We start from the raw sequence: 24,711 nt of genomic DNA, 5'->3' as shown, positions 1-24,711 counted from the left end.
TGCTTTGTGTGCACAGGTTGCTGCCAGTGAAATGGAATTAATCAGTGTTTTTCATCAGTAGATCTTAAATAGTTAAAAAGAACTTGATATTTTTATTATCTATGGGTATTTATTCTCATTTTGTCAACATAGACACTGAGATGCAAGTAAACGAAAGGTGTGGTTTTGAAGTGGGGGTTAGACTGGATGCCAGTAAGAAGTTCAAAATATAAAAGCTTAGTTATATCTCCAGCATGAAATCATTGCTTCATAGTCAAAACCCAGATATTTTCTTGATTTGCTAAGGAAAAATGCTACAGAATCTAATTCATATATGTATAATCTTGTTGTTTCCCGCATATTTGTGCTCAAGAATATCAGAAGGCTGGGAAATTTGCTGTATTTTTTGTCACTGTCCTAATGGCTAGCAATACACATTAAAAAATGTGTCTTCTTTCATCTTTAACTTCCAGTCACTATATTTTATGTATTTTTGTCTGCTAGATTAAAGAGATTGGAGTTAGAAAATCTCCTTAAGTAGGTAATTTATCATGTACAGACTGTATCATCATGATTCAGTTCTGTCTTAATCCATCTTAGAGCTCATTTAGTCTCTTATTGTACAGTCTATTTCCAAATTGCAAATCAATCTTATGGTTTTCCTCTAAATTTCGAGTTGTTTCTTGGCATTGCTTTTAGTGGAAAAACTGGATAGAATTGGCTATCTTCAGTCTTGGGAGAGGAGTGTATAGGGACTCTAGGTACTTTAAGCATATGTCTTTTTTATAGGCATATGTCTTGAAGTGTATGTCTTTTTGCAGGTGGGTACAGATTGCCTCCATCTATGTGCAATCCAGATAGATGCTGGCAAACTCTGAACTGTGCCCAGCTAAAGAGTGAGTAGGGCTGAGAATCCCATAGAGCAGTGGTCTCCAAACAGGGGTGTGTGCAGCCCAGAGGGTGTGCAAGACGATCCGTTGGGGTGCAGGAAGAAAACAGTTGAACTTCCGTTTATACTTATTTTTATCTAAAAAAATAAGGGAGAAATTAAGCTTTAGTGATATTTAATATACAGACTTACACTCGTGCATTTAGTTGGTCCATGTGTCAGATGGTCATGTAGGGTTCCTGAAGTGCCCTGAGGGAAGAGTGTGTACTTCACAACTCAGAAGTGTATTACAGTTTACGTGTGACCACTTAAGTGGATTTATGGGTTATACTATCTAGTTTTTACTAAACTACAAAATGGACAAGTGGCTTAAAAAGATTTCTGCAAAGAAACCGCAGATTGAAGATAATACTGATAACGCCAGTACAAGTGAACAAGAAGAAAATGGCAGAGCTGACACTTCTACTGCTAGTACGAGCTCTTCATCAGCCACATTGAAGATAAAAACAATGATGAGCTAACCAGATCTGACAAGAAGTCAGCCAAAAAAAAAAAGCAAAATTATCGAGACGACTATTTGAAATATGGATATATAGCTACTGCTGCTAACAATGAACCTCGCCCGAAGTGTATATTGTGCCTTGAGACATTACCTATTGATAGTATATGAAGCCATTACAATTAGAAAGTCATTTAGAAGTTAAGCATCCAGAACATGAAGACAAACCTCTAGAATTTTTTCAGTGAAGTTTAAAGTCATGTGATACTCACTCCAGTACTTTACATAACTAAACATAATGATGTTTAAAAGCAAATTCTGAGGTTTCTTAATTAATAGCAAAAGACAAAAAGCCCCATACTATTAGGGCAATGCCTCTTCTTCCTGCTGTGGTAAAAATGGCTGAAATAATGCAAGGAAAACAACACAGCGACAAACTGAAGTCTATTCCTTTGTCAGCAAATACTGTTGGAAGATGCACAGAAGAGTTGAAGAGTTGAACAAACAGGTATTAGAACAAATCACGCAGTGCAGGAGGTTTAATGCTGCTGGGTGCAAGGCCAGATGTTTCTGACATGTCTCAGCTTATGGTATTTGCTGGATTCTGCTTCAAAAATGAAACAGATAAAGAAGTACTTTTTTGTGAGCCACTAAAGGAAAAATGTACTGCTGAAGATACATTCTTGGCAGTAAATGTCTTCTTTAATAAGAGTAAAGTTTTATGAAAAAAATGTGTATGTGTAACCACTAATGGAGCAGCTGGAATAAAAAATGTATTCCAGGGTAAGGTTACAGAGCTAGCATCACACGTGAAATTCCTTCACTGTGTCAGTCATAGACAAGCTCTTGCAGCAAAGAAGCTGGAGCCAAAAGTGCATGAAGTGCTGCAGGGTGCTATCAATGTGATTAATTTTATTTAAAAAAAAAAAAGACGACCTTTAAATACTAGAATATTTACAATACTCTGTAATGAGATGGGGAATGACCACAAAAATCTTTTGTACCCGACCGGGGTTCACTGGTTTTCTTATGGTGAAGTGCTTAAAAAGTTGTTGAACTTGAAGATGTTACACATTTTTCTTTCACAAAAAGACAAGTGTTCCAAACTTGCTGACCTTTTCTGTGATGACAAGAAGCTGTCCATAGTGGATATTGTCAAAACAATAAACACACTTAATGTGTCCCTTCAACGTGAAGGTGACATTTTGACAATGGGTGAGCAAGTCACTACCTTTCAGAGGAAACTTGGGCTATGGAGAGAGCATTTTGAAAACAGATGTTTGGAAATGTTTTGATCATTACGTGATTTTGTTGCCAAGAATGATGCAAGTCACCTAATAAAAACTCTCATATCTGTACACTTAAAAAACATGGAAACTGAATTTTCTAGCCCGTTTAAAAATCTCCCCAACAAGAGTTTTCCGTGGGTTTTGAAGCTAGTTGTTTAATATATAAAAATGCAACACCTTCTGATTAGTTTGCAAGAACAACTGATTGCCATCAGGGAAGATGGAAACTTACTAGCCAAAATTCAACAAAAACCTTTGTGTAAGTGGTGGATGGGACTTAAAAATTAATATCATGGTTTAGTAAGTGTAGCCAGTGATGTATGGTTTCCATTTGGATCTACATATCTCTGTGAAGTACTATTTTCAGCTAGCAGCCATTAAAACCAAGTATTGAAATAAACTGGACTTAGAACCAGACCTTCAAATTGCTGTATCACCAAGTGTTAAACCAAGAGTTTGAAAAATAATGAAGGATATTCAATCACATTGCTTTAGTGAGAGCAAGAAGGGGTTTTTTTATACCTCTAATAAATAAAATAATTATAAAAATATTATTTAATCTTTATCTCATCCTTTTAATTTCTATTTTTTGTTTATGTTTTATAAGCATAATATAGTAGTACAGTAGCAAGAACATGTATGTAATTTATAAATAAATAAATATACATGCATTGGGGATGCATGCTCAACAATTTTTACTCATAGGGGTTCATGATCAAAAAAGTTTGGAGACCACTGCCAGAGAGCCAGAACGTGTTAGCTTAGTTCCCTGCTGCATCTCATTGTGGTTACATAGGTTGAAGTTCCTGCTGGTTGCCTAAAAGAAGGAGCAAAGCACATTCATACCTGTCTGAAAAATACCTTGGAAATGCCTACAGTAGACCAGAAACTCCAGCACAATACTTTTTGACTGTCACCTCTTTACACTATTAATAAATCCAAGAAAATCCATTAACCGTTTTTGTCAGAGCCCTAACGTGAGAAACTATGTTTATGCGTCATGAATTTTACAGTGGTTCACAGTAAGGGTTCCAACTTTTATGTGATCCAAGTACCCCCTGAATCCAGCATAGCTTCTTTGGAGGAAGTTGCTCTGCTTCTGGGTATTATTGTTTTCACTAGGATAAATAGCGTTAGTAAAAAGCCCTACTCAGTTCCTGTAGGTTCTTTTCACACCATGACGCTGTATGAAGACACTTGCATGTCACTTCCCTTGTAAAGCTGAAAATTAACCTATTAAACTCTGTTATATAGCAGTTTGGAGAAATGATTGGAAACTAAGAGAGTTTTATAAGGTATTCTGCATTATAAGGTATTCTCACTTTCTTCACTTCTTTAGGACCATACTTAGGAGTATCACACCATCTGGTGACCTACTGAATCAGGGTGGGGAGAGGAAGAGGGAGGATTCCCCTCCTGCTTTCTCTGTTATACCTTTTTAGACCCAAATGTCAGTAGTAACTTTTGTGTTCCCCTTAATTCGATGTTCTCTTGTAATGTGGAGGAGAATCTGGTTCCATGTCAATGGATTGGTATTTGAAACATTTCTTCACACAAATTAGTGATGAATGGTCAGTAGAAATGGTGAAATGTCTCCTGTAGAGATATCATGGTGGATTCTTAAAAGCTCTCATGCCACCTACACTTCTGGCATTTTGGAGTGCCCCTAGTTTTATGGAAGCAAGCTTCTCCAGATATTATCCACCAAAGTCTCTGAGCACTAAAACTAATAATTAGATGAAACTTTAAAGAATTATTCAGATTGCAGGATCAACAGTTCTAAACTTAAATATGCCTGCAGAGCTTTAACAGAAGCGTTCTGTAAAAAAAAGAACATTATCTAAACAAAATGAATGTCTTTCTCCTGACTCCCAGTCCAGTACAGCAGCATCTTGACAGAACAGGGCTTGCTTGTATGGGCTACTGGGATTATTCCCTGTGCTTCTAGGTCTCTTTTTTGTTTGAAGGAGGGAGATTAATGTTACAGGATATTAACGTTACAGTTTTCAAAAAAAAATGCTAAATGGGTATTATCCTTCAGACCAATTAAAAACATGTAACAAATGGCACGGAATTTTTTTAAAACTCAGAAACAGATAGAAGTTATTTTTAAGGCGATTGTTCAGTTCCGGTGAAGTCAAATGCATGACCCTTAATGACACTACGCGTATTCTCTCCAACCTAAAATAGCTAAAATAAAGCATTACATGTGCTTATGAAGGTACAGAACATTTTTTCATACCAGTTTGTTGTTAGTTCTTGTGGGGACACAGAAGGGTAAAGTCTGATTCCAGGTGTTCTGTGAATTCCAGGCACAAACCGTAATGTTAAAATGAAAAGGGCACTGACAGTAAAAAGTATTAGCATGCATGGTCAAGGAGATGATTGCCAGTCCATAACAGACAGACATAATTTTCACCACCTGAAGTTGCCAACAAGCTGCCCAAAGACACAGAATGAAACTGCTTGCTTAATTTGTAGTGTAGAACACTTCAAGTAATTCTCAGGTAACCTAGAAGATTTTGTCTTCTGGTTTCCATACTGAACTAGGGACTTCATCTTAGACAGTACTGATAAACTACTTATATTTTTGTATCTTTTTCCAGTCATGGGGAAAATTGTCTTTACTTTCTTAAACCAAATAGCTTGTATTAATGTGACCCTGGAGGATTCCTCTGCAGGAAAAGAGAATGTGAAGCCAGTGAAATTAAAAGATGCCACCATGGTATTTTTAACTACATTGCTGTAAGACTGAGTGCAACCACAGTAAGGCTGCTTACGACAATATGCCAAGATGCAGCATAATGCCTGTTCAGAATCCCATTCAGGATGACATAAAATAATGTGCATGTGTTTATTATTATTAAAATAATGTGTTTATTTATGAAGGACTTGATTTAATATATACCAAGAATTACCGTGATTTAAGAAGCTTCAGGAAAAGGTATTAGAAGGAAGAAATTTCAGAACATAGAAGTCTGCCAAAGGAGAAGAGAAAGAGCAAGAGCAATTAACAAAGGCATTAAAGGGTTCAAAAAGATATGTACAAGAGCCGGGGGAAAAGTTCTTTTCTAGAAGGACTTTTCACAGGTAACTGGAGTACAGCTTCAGCTGACAATTGAAATCTCAGTGGAGGAAGTATGTGAATCAAACTGAGACACTCAAGTACAGTAAATTATCACCACCATATGGCATCCTTCTGAGGATTCTGAAGTAAATAAAGTGTGAAATAACAGTCATACGCCATTGCGGGAAATGTTGCTGCAAGGTTGTCTTCAATATTCAAAAAAATGTTAATATAGCTTCTGTATTTTCTTTAAATTTGGAGGACCAAGGGATAATCCCCAAACTCTGAAATAATGTAGTAGTCCTAGGAAATCTAGGACTAGATTTTCTACTACTATTAGGATGTAGTACTGTTAGAAAATAGAATGAAAATGCTCTAATAGAGCCACTACTCTGTCTTGGTTTACCTTACTTTAACTTAGATTAAAATGTGAATGTAATTTAAAGTTAGCATAGCATATATTAACTAGATTAATTTAACTAGTCTGGGTTAACTGAGCTATTAACTAACTTGCTTATCTAAATTCCTGCTTTCCAAAAAGAATGTGGTTATGGCTTCTACACATTTTTAAATTACTTGTTTTTTTTAACAGAAGTGGTTACTCTCCAAAGCCTTCAGCAGAGGACAGTCATATCTCTCATGATGAATTTGGGCAGATCAGAAATGTGTAGGTGGCTGTGCCATTATCAGTTCCAAGGGGGGACGAGGGGGAGAGAGAGATTAGAAGCAAAAATAATACTTTAGCCTCTAACTTGCTTCTCCCCAGGTGACAGCAACCACTGTAGTTCACCTTATGCCAGAGAGTGCCATTTAAACATCAACTATTTTTTCTGTTGCAGACTTTTAGCAACTTTCTCTCTCACTCCTTTAAGCAGCCTTGAACTTCAACTTGCCACTACATATAAGGGACAGGGGGACAACTTTGTGGGCTTCCCAGAAAATCACAATTTGATTTTGTATCAAGTGCATGGCACCTTTCCAAAATACATTTAAGTAGGTGAAATCATATGCTTGGGTGTCTTCTATTAGTCTTGAGTTTGCCAGCTTTATTTTTCATTTTATCCTTTTTCCTCAGGCAATGGGTGGCATTATCATACTAACTAAATGTTAGATATCATTAATTTTGCACATGATCCACTTCCACTTCATGTGCCTTTCTGGCATTTTCTAGAACCACCTCTCCTCTTTTTGGTTTGGAAACAGAACAGTAAAATCAAGACATTTATTCAGGAAGCATTCACTGATAGGTAGACGCAAGTGAGGTTTCCTACAATGATTAATAGTTGGCAGATTAATAGTAGGGCAGAATTTGGCTGCTGCTGTCCTTATCTGGTAGCAGCAGTAGACAAAGGTGGGTGCGTAGCCACCATACAGCTCCTACGTGGCTGCTGCTTCCTTCTACAGGGATAGCTTCCACAGAAATCAGTGCTTCACTGTTCTTAAAGTTAATGTCCCTTCCTCAAAGAGGTGATTAACAACTCTTTGTTAAACAAATCAACGAATTCTTTTTGTTTAAATTAAAATCAAATTTTAATTTGCAGGTGAGATGGAAGAAAAACGGGGTTGAAGGTATGCCCCTAATTTATTTAAAACCTTAATTGGTATTGTTGGGTGCATTGATGGCCCAAAAAAGAAAAGGGAAGGACATGGATTGTACCGGTTACTTTTACTTTAGCCAGATCATCGTGGTATCTGGATCTTCAGCTCTTGCTTAGGGCAAATCTTCTGTTGCAGTGTGCTTTAAGCCTATATGAGAGACATAGACCCTAATGCTTTTGTTTTCTGGACATTTTTTTTTCCTGGCCTGCTTGCTCTGGCATAGAAAATGTTGCATATGAATATACTGCTTTAAGAAACAGAAGAGTTTGGAGCTGTTGAAAGTGGTCGAACAGCTGTTGTCCTATTATGTTTATTTGTTAAAAAAAATTGTTGATTGTTGATTATTTTCCTGCATATTCTTGTGCTGCCCTGAACAGGAACTTCATCTTTAGCCAGTAGAATCTGTTTGGTAACTATCAGAATACTAAGGATGACTTGGTAAGCAGCTCCAATTTCTTAACAAGTGAATGTTTTTATTTAAGACCCATCTTCAAGAAAGGATAGTAATTTCAAGTGGGACAGAGTACTCCACCATGTGTATGGTTGTTCGGTAGAGTCAAGTCATCAAGGACTCATTCCTAAAGCAGTGTTCTGCCTCAAAATTGTCTGTTCTGCAACTGATGAAAATACTTCTTAGGGGATTTATTTTTCATACAGTTAAAGGCTGGACCAACTGCGTCCCATAAAAGTTTTAATTGTAGCATGGAGTTCTCTATGTCTTCAGAAGACATAGGGAACAGTTTTACTTCAATGAATACCATAGGAGACTCTGTGAACATTCATGACACTATACACTGAAGTGACACTTTGTCAGAGGTTACTGCACTGAATAATAAATTTCCCAAATATAAAAAATATTAGTTGTGTTTGGCCATTTGAACCTTCTTTCAGCATCAAATGACAATAAAATTGAACTTAGTTAAGTATTCTTATCAGAAATTTTATAGCTCGTTATACAAAATTTATAGATCAGAATGTAGTAACAGCTGAGTTAACAGACTTGGGCACCAGTTGGGATTTGCAGACGGAATTTATAGAAGTCCTTTCTGTAGATGAAACCATGATTGGGCTTCTGGGGGAGATTTTTTCCCCACATATTCTAGGTTATGTAACCTTTCAGCTAGCCTGTAAGATAGTATGTGTATTATTGGAAATACAGAGTAGTGTGAGGACATCCAAAAGGGAAGGATGTGGTTCCCATTGTGAAGACTGCCACTACTAAAATTGTGGATTTCAACCTTCTTCTGGATTGTAGGCTTGAAAGCGAGAAGGGGAGATTTTTCTGTAACACTGACAGTATATCAGTTCTTCATGGTTTCATAACTCCTCTGTTCCTCCAGTACAGATGAGTGAGTGCAAACTCTTGATGCCAACAATTATAGTCAGATTCACGCTCCTGCTTTGGAAGGTCTGAGCTGCTGCTGATTTGCCGGGTCCCACAAACAGAGAGGATGCAAAAGAAAATTGTGCCTCAGAAATATTCATGAAAATATTTTGGGTTTCTGCATTATAAAAATGAATAAAGCAAAGATGGTGTCTGTCACAGAAAGCTGATGCTGAAGCATTTTGACAGAATGATCAGATCAGCAGTGCTTGTATGTGCAGAAGGTGGGCATTTGTGTTTGTAAATCAGTTGTTTCCTCAGATAATAATCTCAGTGATCACAGGAATAGTATTAGTGAGCATCTGACTATATAAGACAGAATAAAGTTGATCACTATGTTATGCTTTTTACTTTAAAGACTCCAAAAGGTTTTTCAATTATTTTTGAAAATTAAATATTACTATGAAATTTCAATGCATAACACTGTAAGAAATGCATTACTAATTTAGTGTTATGTATCTTCAGTTTAGTTTCTTCTGACTTTAGTTTCCAAATGGATTAAATTCACAGTCCTCAGTACAATGCGCTACAAAATTCCAGTCTTAAGAAAACAGAAAAAGATGGCACAATTTAACAGACAAGTGCAAGTGAAAACAGTTCTTTGAATGTAAATGATACACAATGGAGAAAAAAAGGAAAATTTATTTTTTAAATCTCCTGATCACTTGTCTCTGCTCAGTAATATCACTCCAGTTAGCATCTAATTTAGTTCTCTGATGTAACAGAACCTGTTTGGGTCAGAAGAGATAGAAGGTAACTTCTGTCTTTTTCCAGAAGGAAGGAACGTGGGGCTGAAGCATGGTTCTTATGGTAAAATTTTCATGTCTATTTATATTAGCATTATCATTTGGTGCAATATTATCATGTGATGATCTTATATCCCTGAAGTGGTGTCTGGTTTTGCCCTTTTCACCTGGAAAAAAAAATACAGACTTAGGAAGTTTAAACCACAGGGGTTTTTTTACAAGGTTGATCTAAACAAAACCGTTTGGAGCAGCACATTGCCAAGTGGAAAGTAAGTTAATGAAATGCTTTATTAAACTGTCCTCAAATTTTAAGCAACCCTGTCTCTCTACTCCTAAAAAGCCTAAAGAGTAAATACTCCAGTGTATTGCAATGAGGACGACTATTCCTATAGTTCAGGCATAGAATAGAATTAAATCTTAGCTTGATATTGCTGACCTTTCTGCATTTAGGAAGTCTGAGGAATGTGGATTGCTATTTTGGAGGATTATTGAAAGAGTAATAATTTCATATTGTCTGTATTCTCACAGGTATGTTTTCTATAATCTCCCCTTCATCAAAATGTTGTCCAATTTTTATATTAGGTAAACTTTTCTTTCTTTTTAGTTTCCTACTGAGGCTTGTATTCATAGTTTTCAGTTGATAACAAGACTTACTCCTGGATATGTAAATGTTGACGTAGTCCCCTGAGTCTGATGCAATTAAGCCATTAGTGAATAAGTATAGCTTCAGTACAGCAACTGAGTGCACAGTAGAACTTCAAACTTGACCCAGGTTTTCTGAAAGAAGAAGTCCCAGATAAAGACTTCCAAGCTTTTGACAAAACCCATGGTTTGTACAAACCTCCTCTACCAGCCAAGAAGTAGAAGAACCTGTATGTTCTCCCTCGGCGGCTGGGTGATCAGATTGAGAAAGGATGCAGGGAAGTAGCCCTCTCCTCTGACCTTGTTCTGAGAACATTTTATGAGGATAGGGGATCTTTGGGGTATCTAAGTTTCAATGGATGCTACTGGTACTGGAACACCATTTTGAGACAGGGTTAGATTTTGAGACCTGGGATTCAGCTACAGCTCAGCTGTCTGTAACTGTCTACCTGAGAGTCATCTAAGCTTCGTTTATAGTTAATGGAGAAAAGAGAGAGGCACTTCCAGGGTGCAATTCATCTCACCTGTTTTAGACATCTATTTATGGATGAGATGACTCATTCCTTAGAAATGCCAATTTATCTTTGGCAATATCCGTGTAACACCTTTCCTAGTTAGAGTTAGAATAAAAAATATTTCATCCATCATGGGTGGAGAGAGTGCAAATGTGTAAATGTTAATGTTGCTTTCATTTTGCTTAATCGAGAATTTTACATAAAGACGCTTCCTTTTGTAATTGCAAATCATAGCTCTTTTGGCACCGCTAACATTTTCTTAAACAATATTTAATTATCGCTTATGTTGCTTTGTTTGAATTATCCCTCTCAATGAATTCTACTCAGAATTGTTTTAGTAAATGGGCTCTTTCTGAGTAATAAATGTGTTTGAAATGTGTGTGTAGGTAAGAATTAATAATGACTACTATACGTTGTCCACCTGTAATAATGTGATCTGATGTCGAGTCCTTAATTTTTGGTTCAGTAATCAGTCTATTTGCTACATGAAAACTACTACAGAAGTGTTTTTGAGGGTGGTGTAATAGTGTGTGCTTCAAAAGAAATTCATGATAGTTTTCTAATCTGTGATTTATTCTTTTTTCTGTGATAGCATGAGACTTTCCATCTTGTTCTGTTGTTATTTCCTAACCAAGACCAAATTCACCAATGTAAAGCAGATTTACTATTTATTCTAAGTAGTTTTTAAAAGATTTTTTATTTCTCTAAGTGGTTTTTTTTTTTGTCTAAACACATACTCAAAAACTTGTGAAATTTTATTTGTCAGAAGATCTGGATATATTCTATATTTTGCATTCTATGTTCTAATTACACTCCACACATAATAATGTAAAGCGCCTTTACTTGTCTGCCTCTACATTCCCTCCAAGATAAAGTGTGCAATATTTCAGCACTCCTAGTTACTTGAATGCTTGCACCAACTTTCAGTCATCCTATTACATTCACTTGCTTTAATAAACAAGCATTTCTAAATTCTTGCTTAATTACTTGTGCTTCTGGCATTGGTTTAGAAATTATTAAACAATCTATTCTCAATATGCCCCCTATTTACTTCCATAATACCTGGCATGAAAATTACTGTTGTATAATATTACGACCTCCAGACCCTTTGCTTTTGTTCTGCTATCTCTAAGAGTCAAGTCTGATAAACTTGTAGAAGAGTGGTTGTTCTAGTTATCTAAAAGCCATCAGAACCACATTGCCTTCAGTTTTGTAGATGGTATCTCACACTGAAGGAACCAGAAGTATGTTTTGTGTGTATTTTCTTCTTCAGTTTTGTTTGTTGGTGCCCCTGAAACCTTCATGTGAACTGCTGTTATTTCTTATAGCACATATCATTAACTTTCAGTCCTTGCCTACTATCCTTGGGATCCTTTCTGGCTTTGCAATGCATTATGCATTTTTCCTATAAGGAATGCACCATTCCTTTTCCCTCCCTGCTGCACTACTGAGTTGTGTGTTTACTTGTCTTAATGTCCAGTCTAAAAAGAAAGTTTGTTTCTTCGGACTGCTCAAAGTCCTGCTGAACCTATTCTGCAGGTCTTTAACATGTTTGTAGATTAAGTGGAACAGATTAATCTATTCATACATTATCATAGTGCAGATCGCTGTTTCTTTTTCCTACCTAAATTTTGATTTCACTGTAATATGCTGGCATCTTTGAATACCTGATACCAAGTGATCCACGTCTTGATAAGATTGATTGATTTTATCTTTTTGTTGCAGAGAAATCACCTTCTAAGTCGAACTGTTTGTAAGTCACCTTAAGAACCCCTAATAAACATCCTCCCTGCCACAAGAACCCTAAATTTCTATTAATTCTTTTTACCCACAACTGTTAGGTTTAACGTCACAGGTCATGATTATGTTTAGTTTCTGTGACCAAAAACCATGAGAAGGAATTTTTTTTTAGTTTAGAGTATTTGGGGGGAAATTAGAGCATTTTATATGTGACTTTATAAGGTTTGTGTTTAAGTAGGTATGATCTGTGTGGTAGTCATGCATATGTAGGTTTTATGTGAAATCATATTTACCACATTGACATTCCAGGCAGAAAGGAGGAAAATTAGCATTTTTTAACTGGAAGAGGTAGTTATAAATATAAAAAATAAAACAATATAATATCCTATTTTTTTCTATTATTAGTAGTATTATTATTACTCTAGTCCAAAACACTCAGTCTGAAACATGCAGGCACTTCTTGCAGGCAAGAGTTATATTGATTGCATTTGTTTCAGGGTTAGATCCATGTGCTAGAGTCCTACTTCAATGAAAAAAGTCGTATTTTTCTTGAAAACCTGTACTGACAGTCTTCCTAATTAAGAACCCAATGTACCAGCGTTCCTTCTTCCCTTCCTCTCACCCAGAAAACCACACACAATATGTGATTTTTTAAAAAATATTTGATTTCTTTTGAACAAAAAAGAAAATCCAGTGCATCTCTGATTTTATTTCTCCTTTACACAATAGGATATATTTAGGTTTTTAATTTTCCTGTAAATGGGACTCTTTCCTAATACCTAAAATAATATTTTACCGTTTCTTTTTGGTTTATCTATACTTTATCTTTTGCTTTGTGTTGTCTCTCTGCTCAAAATAAGGTTCTACTTCCTCTTTCATTTTTGTAATCCCAAATGCTGTGTATCATTGAAAGTACACCTCAATTTTCTTCTATATCTGAGGGCAATGACAAGTATCAGTATTTAGTATTCCTAAATACACAATTCCTCTTCCCTAGATACAGTATTTCTTGAAAGTAAGTTTCACTCAGTGCTTCTAAGCCTCTAAATGTGAGTAATGTGTTTGTTTCATTGGAATGAAAATAAGGATAATTATGTTTGCTTGTAATGCATTGTATATGGTGAGATGTCTTTATCTTTATTAATCCCAGAAATTGTAATCTGTCCTTTGCAATTACTCACAATTTACATTTTGTCCATGTAACGAAGAAATATTTTGTTCTTATAATTCATGCATTTGTTTTGTACACATATATTTATATCTCTGTACTGAAACTCCTACAGTACAACATTTTAAAGTACACAGTATAAATCTCAGCAGCAGGAAATCTTAGTAAAATATCTGACTGTATAATCCATCTGGTCTGACCAGTTCTCATTCATTAGGAGTCTCTTATGATCAACATCTGGTAGGATTAGACTGCCCTGAACAACAAGGATTTAGCTTGCAGTACTTACATGCAGCTTTACTGAACCAAAAGGTCATCGGAAATATCTGTTAAAATCAAAGTAGTATGATTAATCTAAAAATTATTACATTTATTTTGTAACTGGCAGAGTTAGGATTAAATGAGTGAACTGTGCCTTTAAAAGTATAATCTGAAACCTAGTTTGCACCATCGATCAGTGGAGACCACTGAATCCAAACTATCGTCGTTAGATTGACATTTCATCAGGAACATCGCCTTTCTTTACTATTTTCCTGGGAAAAGGGGATAAAATTGGCTTGATAAAAATCAAATATTGTGGTCAAATGGATGGTAGCTATTTACTACTGGTCAGCAGGTGCTTGCACTAATAATCCCACTGAAGTGAGCAATATCTGTTCACCTAAAACAAAATCAACATGTGTGCAACTTTTGTATCCTTGTGAGGTAAGGGATCATTTCTATATCGTATGCAGAGAATCATCATACAGAGATCATATAGGAAGTAAAAAACATGCCAACAACCAAAATTCAGTGTCAGGGCTCTAAGAGCACCAAAAGCCCTTTCTGACCCTGACCGGCCCCCCAAGGTGTCCCTGTCGCTCCCTCCCAGGACACAGGACCCTGTTTCAGCTCAGCCCAGTGCCACCAGTCCCTGCCCCAGCGATGCTCTCTCTCTCTCCATCACAGCCATGCCTGGCACGGATCCTGTTGGTTTGGACCATTTCCCGGCTTGTCTTCAGACCTGTCTTGTCAGTACAGACCTGCTCAGCGATCACGGGTCTGGCTCTGACCCTTATTCTCACCAGACCCGATCCTGTCCCAGAGTCATGGATGGACTTCCCAGCTTTACCCTGGACCTGCCTCACCGCTGTGAATTTGCCTGGAGGTGTAGCCTCGCGGCTGAAACTGGCTGTTTTCTCCAAGCCTGTCCTGCTCCCCTCGCTGGGGTGCTGGCTGGTGAGGTCCCTGGTCCAGGGGCTGTGTTACTGCACTCCCGTCCCTTTTCCTCAGGGAGCAGCCAGCCCATGGTGCTCCCCAACATTTGCTTCCCTTCCTTAAACCTACACTCATCCTTCCTGATACAGACCACAAGAGTGCTGCAATTTGGTCTCGTCTAGACTCTTTTTTTTTTTTTTTTACAGCCCATTTAGTCATTTTATCTACTCGCTCAATTTGCTAGAGATTAAAGAAATTAATTTCTTCCTTGGCAATGCAAGTTCTTGGCTCCTCAAACCCCCTGTATTTCTTCCTTCACAGGTGCAGGGTCAGGGACTTTGTTGTTTGCCTCTCAAACATCACTGAATTTGATACAACAGCTATGAGGTAGGCAAGTGTTGCTGCCATCCATTTCACAGAAAAAAAGATACAGCTAGACTTGGTAGCAAACTTTAAAGTTTATTTCAGCCATATGAGCTGTATCACAGAGCAGCTCTGGCAGAATGAGGGGTAAAAGCCAGTTCTCTTGCATCCCATCTTCTCTTGTGCCTCAAGCACAAGGGCCATCCTTTTCTTCCTGCAACTGCGCCCCTTACACATGATGCAAACCCTTCGTTTTTTTGGAGCTTGCTCCTGGGTAAACATATTTGCACCTCAGTAATTTTTGAAGTTGACCACACATAGATCTATTAGATGTGCAGTATGGTGAAATACTGATTTCATCTAGCTTTGAATGCAGAGCAGTGTAAAAGCGCGTTTTTTTTTTTTTTTTTTTTTTTTTTTTTTTTTTTTTCCTGTGAGTGAAGGACTAGGGTGTCTGAGCAGTGGTTTGTGAAACCTTCTAGGTTTATTGATGATCAGGTCTGGTAATTCCTGTTTTGGGAAAATGAAATGTTGGTGTCTTTAAAGTGCCTAAAATTTATATAAACAGACATAGAGCAAACCTTCATTACATTGTAACAAGGGACTAAAACCACATAGCATTATACTACTGTATTATAAGTCAGTGCAAGATTTACTTAGGAACTGCAGATCCCCACCAGAGCTTAATGCAGTTTTGTTACAACTTTCTACAGCAGTTTCCTGCAGTTGAAATTATCCTGTTCTACACAATAAAGAAGCAGAAGTACAGTAATTTACAATTTTCTTTACTCAGAGCTGGTGGAATGAAACAATTACTGCTGTGCTCTAAAACCGCTTGTACCACTGGTGATACGCTTTCCAGGACTGCAAGCATCTGCTAAAACAAAACATGCAGCATTTTGTATTTTGAGTTTCACAATTTTAATCCAAAATTGCAACATTTGCTACAGGAATTGGCAGCTCTAGAACTGGAGGTGAGGCTTTGCAAATTCTGATGTTGGACACGTATCCAAATTACAAGATTCTGTAGTTAAATTTATTTGAAAGAAGTGAAGAACTTCCGCAGGAAGAAAACCACAAATTTCAATTCTGTGCGATATTTAGAAAGAAAGAAAAGAACCTGAGGATGGTGAAAAAAAGGTATGGAAATAGGAAACAGACTGGAAAATGTAGTGAAAATACCCCCAGACCAGGCGCAGGATGAGATGTGTCAGACTAGTGGTCATAGCATTGAAAGGGGAAAAAAATATTGTCTTCTAAAAAACCAATGTAAACCTTGTAAATTCTTATTAAGCTCCTAATACCTTGTTGTGATAATGGGAAAGAAACACCTTTCTTTTGGCAAAATCTCCACAACAGATGCATCTGAAAAACATCCAATATCTGATTCGGGCAGTGAAGTGAAAAGGTTTCCAACTTCTCTGGCACCAAATCTAATAAGGTGTGTCTTTTGGGAGGTTAAGCAGTAGTTCAATGAAAAGTCTAAGAGCTCTGAAAGCTGCAGAGTATTGGGCTTCTAGCAGATGGGGCAGGGGTGTGTCAAAGAAATTTCTCAGTGACTGAATGTAAGTGTTGCTTGTAAAAAATTCATATCATTGCTCAAAAAAAAAATCATATGCAATTGAATACCTCAATTGCAGAGTTCATGAACAAGTTCTGAAGGGAAGGAATCACAGCAGGTCAGTAGACAGTCTGAAGTGTAATTTTTATAATCAAGTGTCAGCCTTGTGCCCTCCACTGAAGCCTATCTATAGGTGTTAGTCTATTTAGTAATATTTAATGTGTAATTTTTATCATTTTTCTCATGTTAATAATGGTCTAATTTGACTAAACAGTATTTGATGAATCAGCTGTTTTCTACTCAGATCACCTGAGTAATGTTAATCTAGTCTCTGTGATTAAAAGAATGACTAGAAATGGCTCTAGAAAACAATCAAGAAAATATCAGAAAAGCAAACCTGCAACTAAAAAATTTCTTGTTTTACAGAAGAAGGTTGAACAGTACAGGGTAGAAGCATATGGCAAGTTGTATGCCTTTGGAAAGTACAGTTCTGTTAGCTAAGGAAAATTTTACTTTTTCTAAGTCACATATGATAGTTTTAGTGAACTTTCATACTAGGTAGAAGGATTTTGGACATTAGTTAAACTATGATCAAGAGAGGTCTATTTTCTTCTGTTATCACTCATGGTTTGTTTCAGAAAAGCAATTTTATTTTGTATCGAGAAAAACCTGTATCATAAGGAGCAGTTAATGGCATTGCTGGAGCTAAAATATCAACCATTCATTTTACTAGTATACTAGCAGAAAATGGAGTCACTGCTGATCATTTTTTGTCAGTGAATACATTTTCACAGAATGTGCTTAAAAACTGATTATAACATCACAAAAGTATGAAGGGTATAACTCAAATTTTGGCAGACTGACCATTCTGACTGTTGCTTCTGTAAAATAAAATAATTTTTAATTTAAAAAATCACCTATATGTCCACTTGTTTTAATCGTTGCAAAAGGCTGTAATGTAAAAATATGTCTTAGTAATTTTAAAGCATGGCTAAAAGGGATAAGATGAAGCAGAGGCCATGAAAGAAGTAATTAAGGCAGCCAGTGTAGTAATGATCTTCAGGAAATACTTCATTGGTCAACCAAGAAACTTGGCAAAACCAACTTAAAGGGACCAGCAAAAAGGTGGAATACTGTTTGAGCATCAACTAATGCAATTACTACATTGCAGAAACCAGATTATGCTTCTTTGTCTTGAAGAAATTTGCAAAAGTACAAAGATAGTTTTCATGTTCCTCTTTTTTACCAAAAACTGTGTTGCGATCTAAAACAGTAAAGCAGCCTACCAAAAAAATATATCAGTTGCATGGTAAACATTAAGGCATGAAATACACCCAACAGAAACACTAACATGTATAGATTGGGAGGATGCTCACAAACATATATTAAAGAAAGGCTGAAGGATTGCTGAAGGGATGAGTTTGTCTTGAAAGTAAAGCTGACAGCAGAACGCAGAAGTCTCACCTGTGACCTTTTATATCTCATTGCATCCCCTTGCTCTTACTCTATGGTTAGGCATGAGTGTGATAGACTTTCAGCAGAGGAAATATAGCAATAGCTGGGTCTTATTTTTGCATGGATAAAATGCCTTCTCATTATATAAACTTTATGGTTATTTCAATTCAAATGAAGAAGTTCCTGCTCCTGAAGGACATATACCACCACTTCCTCTTCTTTACTTGACCATGTCACTGTATAGCAAATACTTTCAGATTGTTTTGAATGGACTGTGCTTCTTTCTCAAAGGAGGTCTTGGAAAAGGAGAGTTAAGAGGGAGATTTAAAGTACGTAATTCCAGTGACACATACAGAAGGTCATTGGAAAGTATCTGCATATGATTTATAGACTTCTAAATTTTCCTGTTTAGTATCACATATATTTCTCTTCCATGTATTGTATTATCTGCGTTGGCACTTGAGATATCTGTTTTACACTGTGATTTGCTTCTCCTATTTCTTTTATAACAAAAAAATAAACCAGTCAATCAGTACAATGAATGTGATCATAATTTTATTAAAGTCGGAGTGCCACTCTCTTCATTTCAGTCTGTAACCACGTTATATCCAGCTAAAATTATTTTTGCTCATCTATTAGGAATAGTAATGTGGAACTCTGTTTTTGCAGTCATGTGGCTGGAGCAAAACCAGCAGTGATTAAGACAGAAAACCTTGAAGTAGTTATATGGAAAAAAACCCTAAATCTGTAAAAAAAAGATTTCTTTGTATGTTATCTGGCTTCTTTGTGCTATTAGGCAGCTCAAAGAGGACAGAGTCTTGGCACTATTAAAAAAAAAAAACAGGTGAGAAAATCTGTTGGTACATGGTTGCCTGTGTCACCTTTAAGCAAACCATACTACTTGCTGCCTCATGATAAGATGCATGCTCTAAGATAAGAGGCGGGCACAGAGGAGTTCATTAAGCTTTACCAATCCCTAAGTGATGTAAGCTAAGCTCTGCTGATTCATGCTAGGACCAGCTGACAGGGGTTTCAAATCAGTACTCAGCACTGAGAATATCTAAGAGTTTCCTTGATGAGTCTTTTCCCTTTATGCAGTCTCAAACATCACTTTGGCTACAAGAAAGCTTTTGGTCTTAACAGCACTGGAAATACACAAGAATTGTCCATACCCACGTAGCAAAGTGGGAGCCCACTGTGAACGTTTCGTCACATGTAGTAAAGCTCTTTACGTAGTACACCCCTTGATAGTAGATTATGGTCGTAAAAGAACAGTGCCTTGATCAGATTTTAGGTGAAATGGAAAAAAAATGTGGGTGCATATATCATCATCAAGATCATTGCTTGTCATTACAGTGATAAATATAGTCCATCTGCTTCCTCCTCAGTGAGTCTCAGTTCACTAGTTTGCCTTTTCTCAACTTCTGACAGGTGAGGAATGATCTGACTGGCGTCCTGTATGGTGAAGACATCGAGATTTCAGATACAGAGAGTTTCTCCAATGATCCTTGCACAAGTGTAAAGAAGCTTAAGGTATGTGCTGCTGTTTGAGGAATAAAGAAAAAGTGGTGTTTATGTCATGGCATTTGATTTATATTTTTTTTCCTTTGAAGAAGGCTAATAAAACAAAATTTGCATAAGAAAGATACATTACTACATTCCATTGCATAGTAAGGTCAACAAATTGCATCTTGAGGGCCTAGTCCTGCTTAAGTCAATAAATGTCTATGCACATAGTAAATATTTTTATAGTTCCTGATGGGGCACTAAGTAAAGCAAGTTGTTGCTGGCTTAATGTTTGTACCTAAAGCACTGGTCTTAGTGATATATTTGTGAAACCTCTTGAGGTTTGGAGCCAAAACCCTTGTAAGGTAAATTATCATGTAGCAAAAGCATTGAGCATCTTTCCATTGTCTTCATTACACGTTTTAAATTGAATTCTTTGCTTATATCATCTGCATTATTTCATATGAATCATAGGAAAAAAAAGGAAAATAGATTTGATAGCAGAATAATTTACCATCCTTCTCTTATTATAATGATTTATTAGGCTCCTGGCATCTCATAAAATTAAAACTATATTTTAGTATTACCATGCAGTGCAACCAACAATAAACTAGACATAGCGATATGAATCTTAAACTGCGTATGAAACATGAAAAAAGTTATTGGACAGCAAGAGAAAGCACTTTTAAATGGTGAAGATTGAATCATTGCTAGCATCAAATAAGTATGATACACAATCAAAGCCACAATCCTGCAAATACTTAAATATGTGTAAAATAGGCTGAAAAACCCCTAATAAACTGAATGGCTTTAAAACCCTAAAATTAAAGCAAGGATATCGACCTCTATCAGACTAGACCATTACTGAAGCTAACTGGAAAAGGTGTGAAGCATGGTAAACCAAGTGTGCTTTATTATTCCTAGAGTCTAGAGATGCAAGCCTGAATGTTTAAAGTATAAATAGGTAAAGATTATGTTTATAGGAAGCCATTTGTGCCTGTCCAGTCTAAGCCAGTTTGCACTTCCTATCTCGGGTTGAAAAGACTCCAGTATATATTATCAGTAAAGTCCACATTTTTTACATGGTCTTTAACCCCTGGCATCAGAAAGCTAACAATTCTAAAGGCAGAGCTATTTAAACCAATGAATGATGTAATAACAAGAAAAAAGCATATAAGATGTATATTTAGGCTGAAGGTTAGAAGAAGCAATGAGATTCTAGCCTTCCCGTACGTCAACAACACGCTGTTTGTTTTATACGGAAGACCAGAAGACTCTAGCAAACAATACACTAAAGCTATTTCTTCTTCAAAACAAATTACTACAATAAATAAGCAATTATCTAGACAATTGCTTATTCTTGACAGGAATATAAGGTTACTTGTCCTTAGGTACAACTTAGCTATCCAATTCTAAAAATGTTCATTCCTTTCTTCAAGATGTCAACCTAGCATGGGTAAACTGCTATCTGCTTACTGTACTTGTGATTCAAACAGACATAAAATATCTTTTATTTTCATAAAACCAGTTTAAATTAATGAAATTAATGATTATGCAATACAAAATAGAAATATCTGGTATGATTTGCAGAAATATATGTTTTATATTTGTCCTAGCAACACCTTAATTTTCACTGCATTGACTCCAGCCTCTTTGAATCACAGTTGGAAAGTAAATTCGTGTTTAAGGACATCTTTAGAACTCATTTTTGTGTTCAGAGAAAGGGATGTTGGAGGATGTGCATTTGTACATCAACTTAAATGTTTAAAAATTCTAAGCACGCACAGGCAAATTGTATGAGCAATAACACTTCTGCTTCCAACTTTCTTGTATCTTGCACATGGGACAAAAAAATTGCGATATATGAATTCTAATTCAACGAAACAGTTTCCATCTGATTTCCCGAATACAATAGGTGTTTTGGATACTGACCGAACACCATCTCTCATTCTAACAGTCAAGTTAATTAAATATTAAAATTTTGGGCCATGAACAGGTTTGGATGCAGCCTCAATCTAAGTGAGTGACATGCACACTAACACTGATACCAGCAGGTTTTGCCAGCATGTTACAATGGTGGGAGCTGATATCTTCCAGTTCGCCTTCACCATCAGGATTCTATAGCTATAGAGGTCAGAGGTTTGTCTATAGTTCTTCAAGTGGACATCCAGGCATTTAGAAGGCAGAACATGTGGATACCTCTATTGACAAAGTTACCCAGCTTTGAGTAGATGTATTGATAACATCTTCGCTGTCAGATACATGGTAGAGGATAAGACAGAGTATCTGAGCTGTTCAATTTAGATATTTCATAAAGAGCCTGCCAAGACATTGACTTTTCCTGGCAGATGAGATATTGTAGCAATCCTTCTCTGGAAAGCTGTGTAATACAACATTGTGGTGTTATTCATTAGAAATGAGACAGATTAAAATCTGATCACAGAAGGGAAGCTCTGCAGGATGAAAAAAAAAAAAATAGCTGCCTATTCCAGCATAATGTGCATCACTCAAAAACTCTGAAAAGGCTAAAGAGTGCCTCATATCTGAGGCTGTTAGAAATGGCAGTGGAGGAGACAAGTTGTTCTTCATCCCTCAGTGGAGCATCTTAGATGTCTTGATCCTCACTGTCTTCAGGGTTTATACTACTCAGCTGCCTGTAGTACCAAAGGCACTTTATATTTAGTGGATGAATAATATCCTCACCTATATGAAGGAAAGAAGGGAGCATTCATTTTTGAGGCTCTGCTATAGTCTACATTTATAAAACATGTTTTTATGGAGAATCCGCCACAACTGTGGGTAGTTGAAATGTAACTGTTCTTCATTTTCTTGTTTGAACTTTAGTCCATATGGGAACATATGTATTGCTTACTGAGGGGCAAAGCTTAAACGCTGATATTGCTACTCTAATCTCTGAGAAGAGTAAATATGACAGCTCACCATCTGGCAAATGGTCTAAACATTGGTCTTTTTATATAAGTGCAGTTTTGGGAGTTGCCTTCCCCCTGGGATGTTTTTAATCATCTCCTAGATCACCTGCCTAGTTCCATGAATTAAAAACTCTTCTGTCAAATACGCTTTAGCTCCATGCAAGCAATTTACAACTCTGTGAGAAAGAAAGAGTACTTGACACTTTCTGGGATCCAGTGGGTGACTTTTTTGATCCCTGCAAGGGAGCTACACCGTGTTAACTTGCATTGGTCCCATGAGGGTTGATGTAAAGGAATAATACTATATCCTTGCCAGGAGATCATACTGGTTGATAGTCAGTTAACAGTGTGACTGGAGGGGGGGAAAAATTATGCCCCAGTGAGTATTGGACGTGTCTCTTTGCATGAGACTATGATGAGGACATACACCCTGACCTATGAGCGCTGAGATGAACCCAGCTCTGATAAACTTCAGTGCAGACTTTATTATCCATCCAGATAAAATCTCTGCAAGGGAATTTGAAGCTTCAGTGTCTCTTACACAGGACAGAGCCAGCAGACCCAAGCATGGCATCAAATGGATCCAGGCTTATTTACCATCTTGGATGCAATTCTTCAGGAACAAATTTGGGGGAAATGTGGGAAAGGATGCAAAAAGCAGAGTTGGAGAGAAAGAGGCTTACTGAGGAGTGCATGATTGCACACAGAATGTTATACATGGAAAAGGAAAAGCTGTTGTATAGACTTTCATAAATTGGTTCCTTCTACGTGTGTTCTAACATACAATTCTTTGGTTACATGATTGCTTACTAAATTTTCCACTCTTTAACTGCAAGCCATCAAACCCCAGGCACTGCATCTCACAGAATTGTATTGAAATCTGTGTGGTTATAAACAGGAGGAATCTTTTGTGATTTCCCATATGTGACTAATCAACCAGAACTATATATGATGTTCTTCATGATGCAACTTTATGAAGATGGACAAAGAAAAAGATATTCAGCCATATATTCACTGTCAGCTTGACCCTGTGATCCCATACTCTCCACTTAACCAAGCAACATCCCTGTCTCATTCTGCATCTTCATCCCAGTCTGAAGTTCCTTGCTTACTCAATTCTGTGTTCTGCTTCTCTGATTTCTCATCTCCCTCTGAGTACCTTTGTCTAGATTGTTGTTCCATTTTCTTCTGGGCATACTTTCTGAGATTGCATTTGTCCTAACAGTAGTTATTTGTCAAGCTTCCTATTTGCCATACTCTTGAAATTCCTAATTCTCCCTCCCAAGCTCCTTATTCAGTAATGATCTCAAGCCTACTGGTGCCTCCCCAGCTGTTTGCTCTATCTTTGCCTAAAAAGTGTAAGTATTCATTACCCAAATTCCTTATTGGGTTTCTCTCTCCTTCGCATGTGCCCTTTTTTTCTCTCACTGGATCCTACCTCCAGTCACTTTATTTACTGACTCTCAGCATTATCTTCTTGGATCCATTTCTGACCAATACTGAGCATACGTGGTTTGTGATTTTCCCTACCCTTCAAAGGATTAATATGTGGACAAATGTGGCGGACAACTGGGGATTCATATTTCTGTCAGAGAAACGGTTTTTTTAGCATATTGCACATAAAAAGACATGGAAAAGAACATGATTAACTTTATGAGTTTTAAGTCTTTGGAAAAAAAAAAACCAGAATTCAACTTTCTTTTGCTGTAGTGTTCAATGGCATAATACTTGAAATGGAGGACTCATGACTTATTCTTTAATAGGTGGTAATAGAACATTTCTTTTGATGTCAGTTTGTGGTTGGATACCATCCAAATCTTTTAGTGAACACAGACATATTGATGTCCTCCTTACTGTACTGAGTGCTTCAAAACCAGTAATCTATGTGTTAACATGGAAATTAATTAATTTAGGCAAAAGAACATTTGGATATTGCATCTTGGCTTGATCATACATCCCAAGGATGACAGAACATCAGGGGCTGTCAAGTTCTAGAGCCTTAGCTGATCTTTGAACTTGGGTCATGAAGCTGTCCAGTTGAGCATCAGGGATTCTCAAGAACTTGGCTCAGATGTGGTTCTCACACTGCAGATTTCCTGCTCTGGCACTGGAAGCTCAGCCCATGCTGGAAGTGAAGATACCCACCTGACAGAAAATGTAACTTCCCTGAAATTCCTGAACT

At 36.9% G+C, this 24,711-nt stretch overlaps 1 protein-coding gene across 1 annotated transcript in view; it reads left to right on the top strand.

The window, feature by feature from the left end:
* GABBR2 (gamma-aminobutyric acid (GABA) B receptor, 2) overlaps positions 1–24,711 on the top strand; it is a 383,598-nt gene that overhangs the window by 106,262 nt on the left and 252,625 nt on the right. Inside the window, exon 4 of the mRNA XM_010583585.1 lies at positions 19,525–19,626. Within this exon, the coding sequence (XP_010581887.1) occupies positions 19,525–19,626 (102 nt within the window). The remainder of the gene's footprint in view (positions 1–19,524; positions 19,627–24,711) is intronic.

This window comes from Haliaeetus leucocephalus, unplaced genomic scaffold (assembly GCF_000737465.1).
Source record: "Haliaeetus leucocephalus isolate CR32 unplaced genomic scaffold, Haliaeetus_leucocephalus-4.0 Scaffold915, whole genome shotgun sequence".
NCBI lineage: Eukaryota > Metazoa > Chordata > Aves > Accipitriformes > Accipitridae > Haliaeetus > Haliaeetus leucocephalus.
This window is presented reverse-complemented; position numbering and strand designations above follow the sequence as displayed.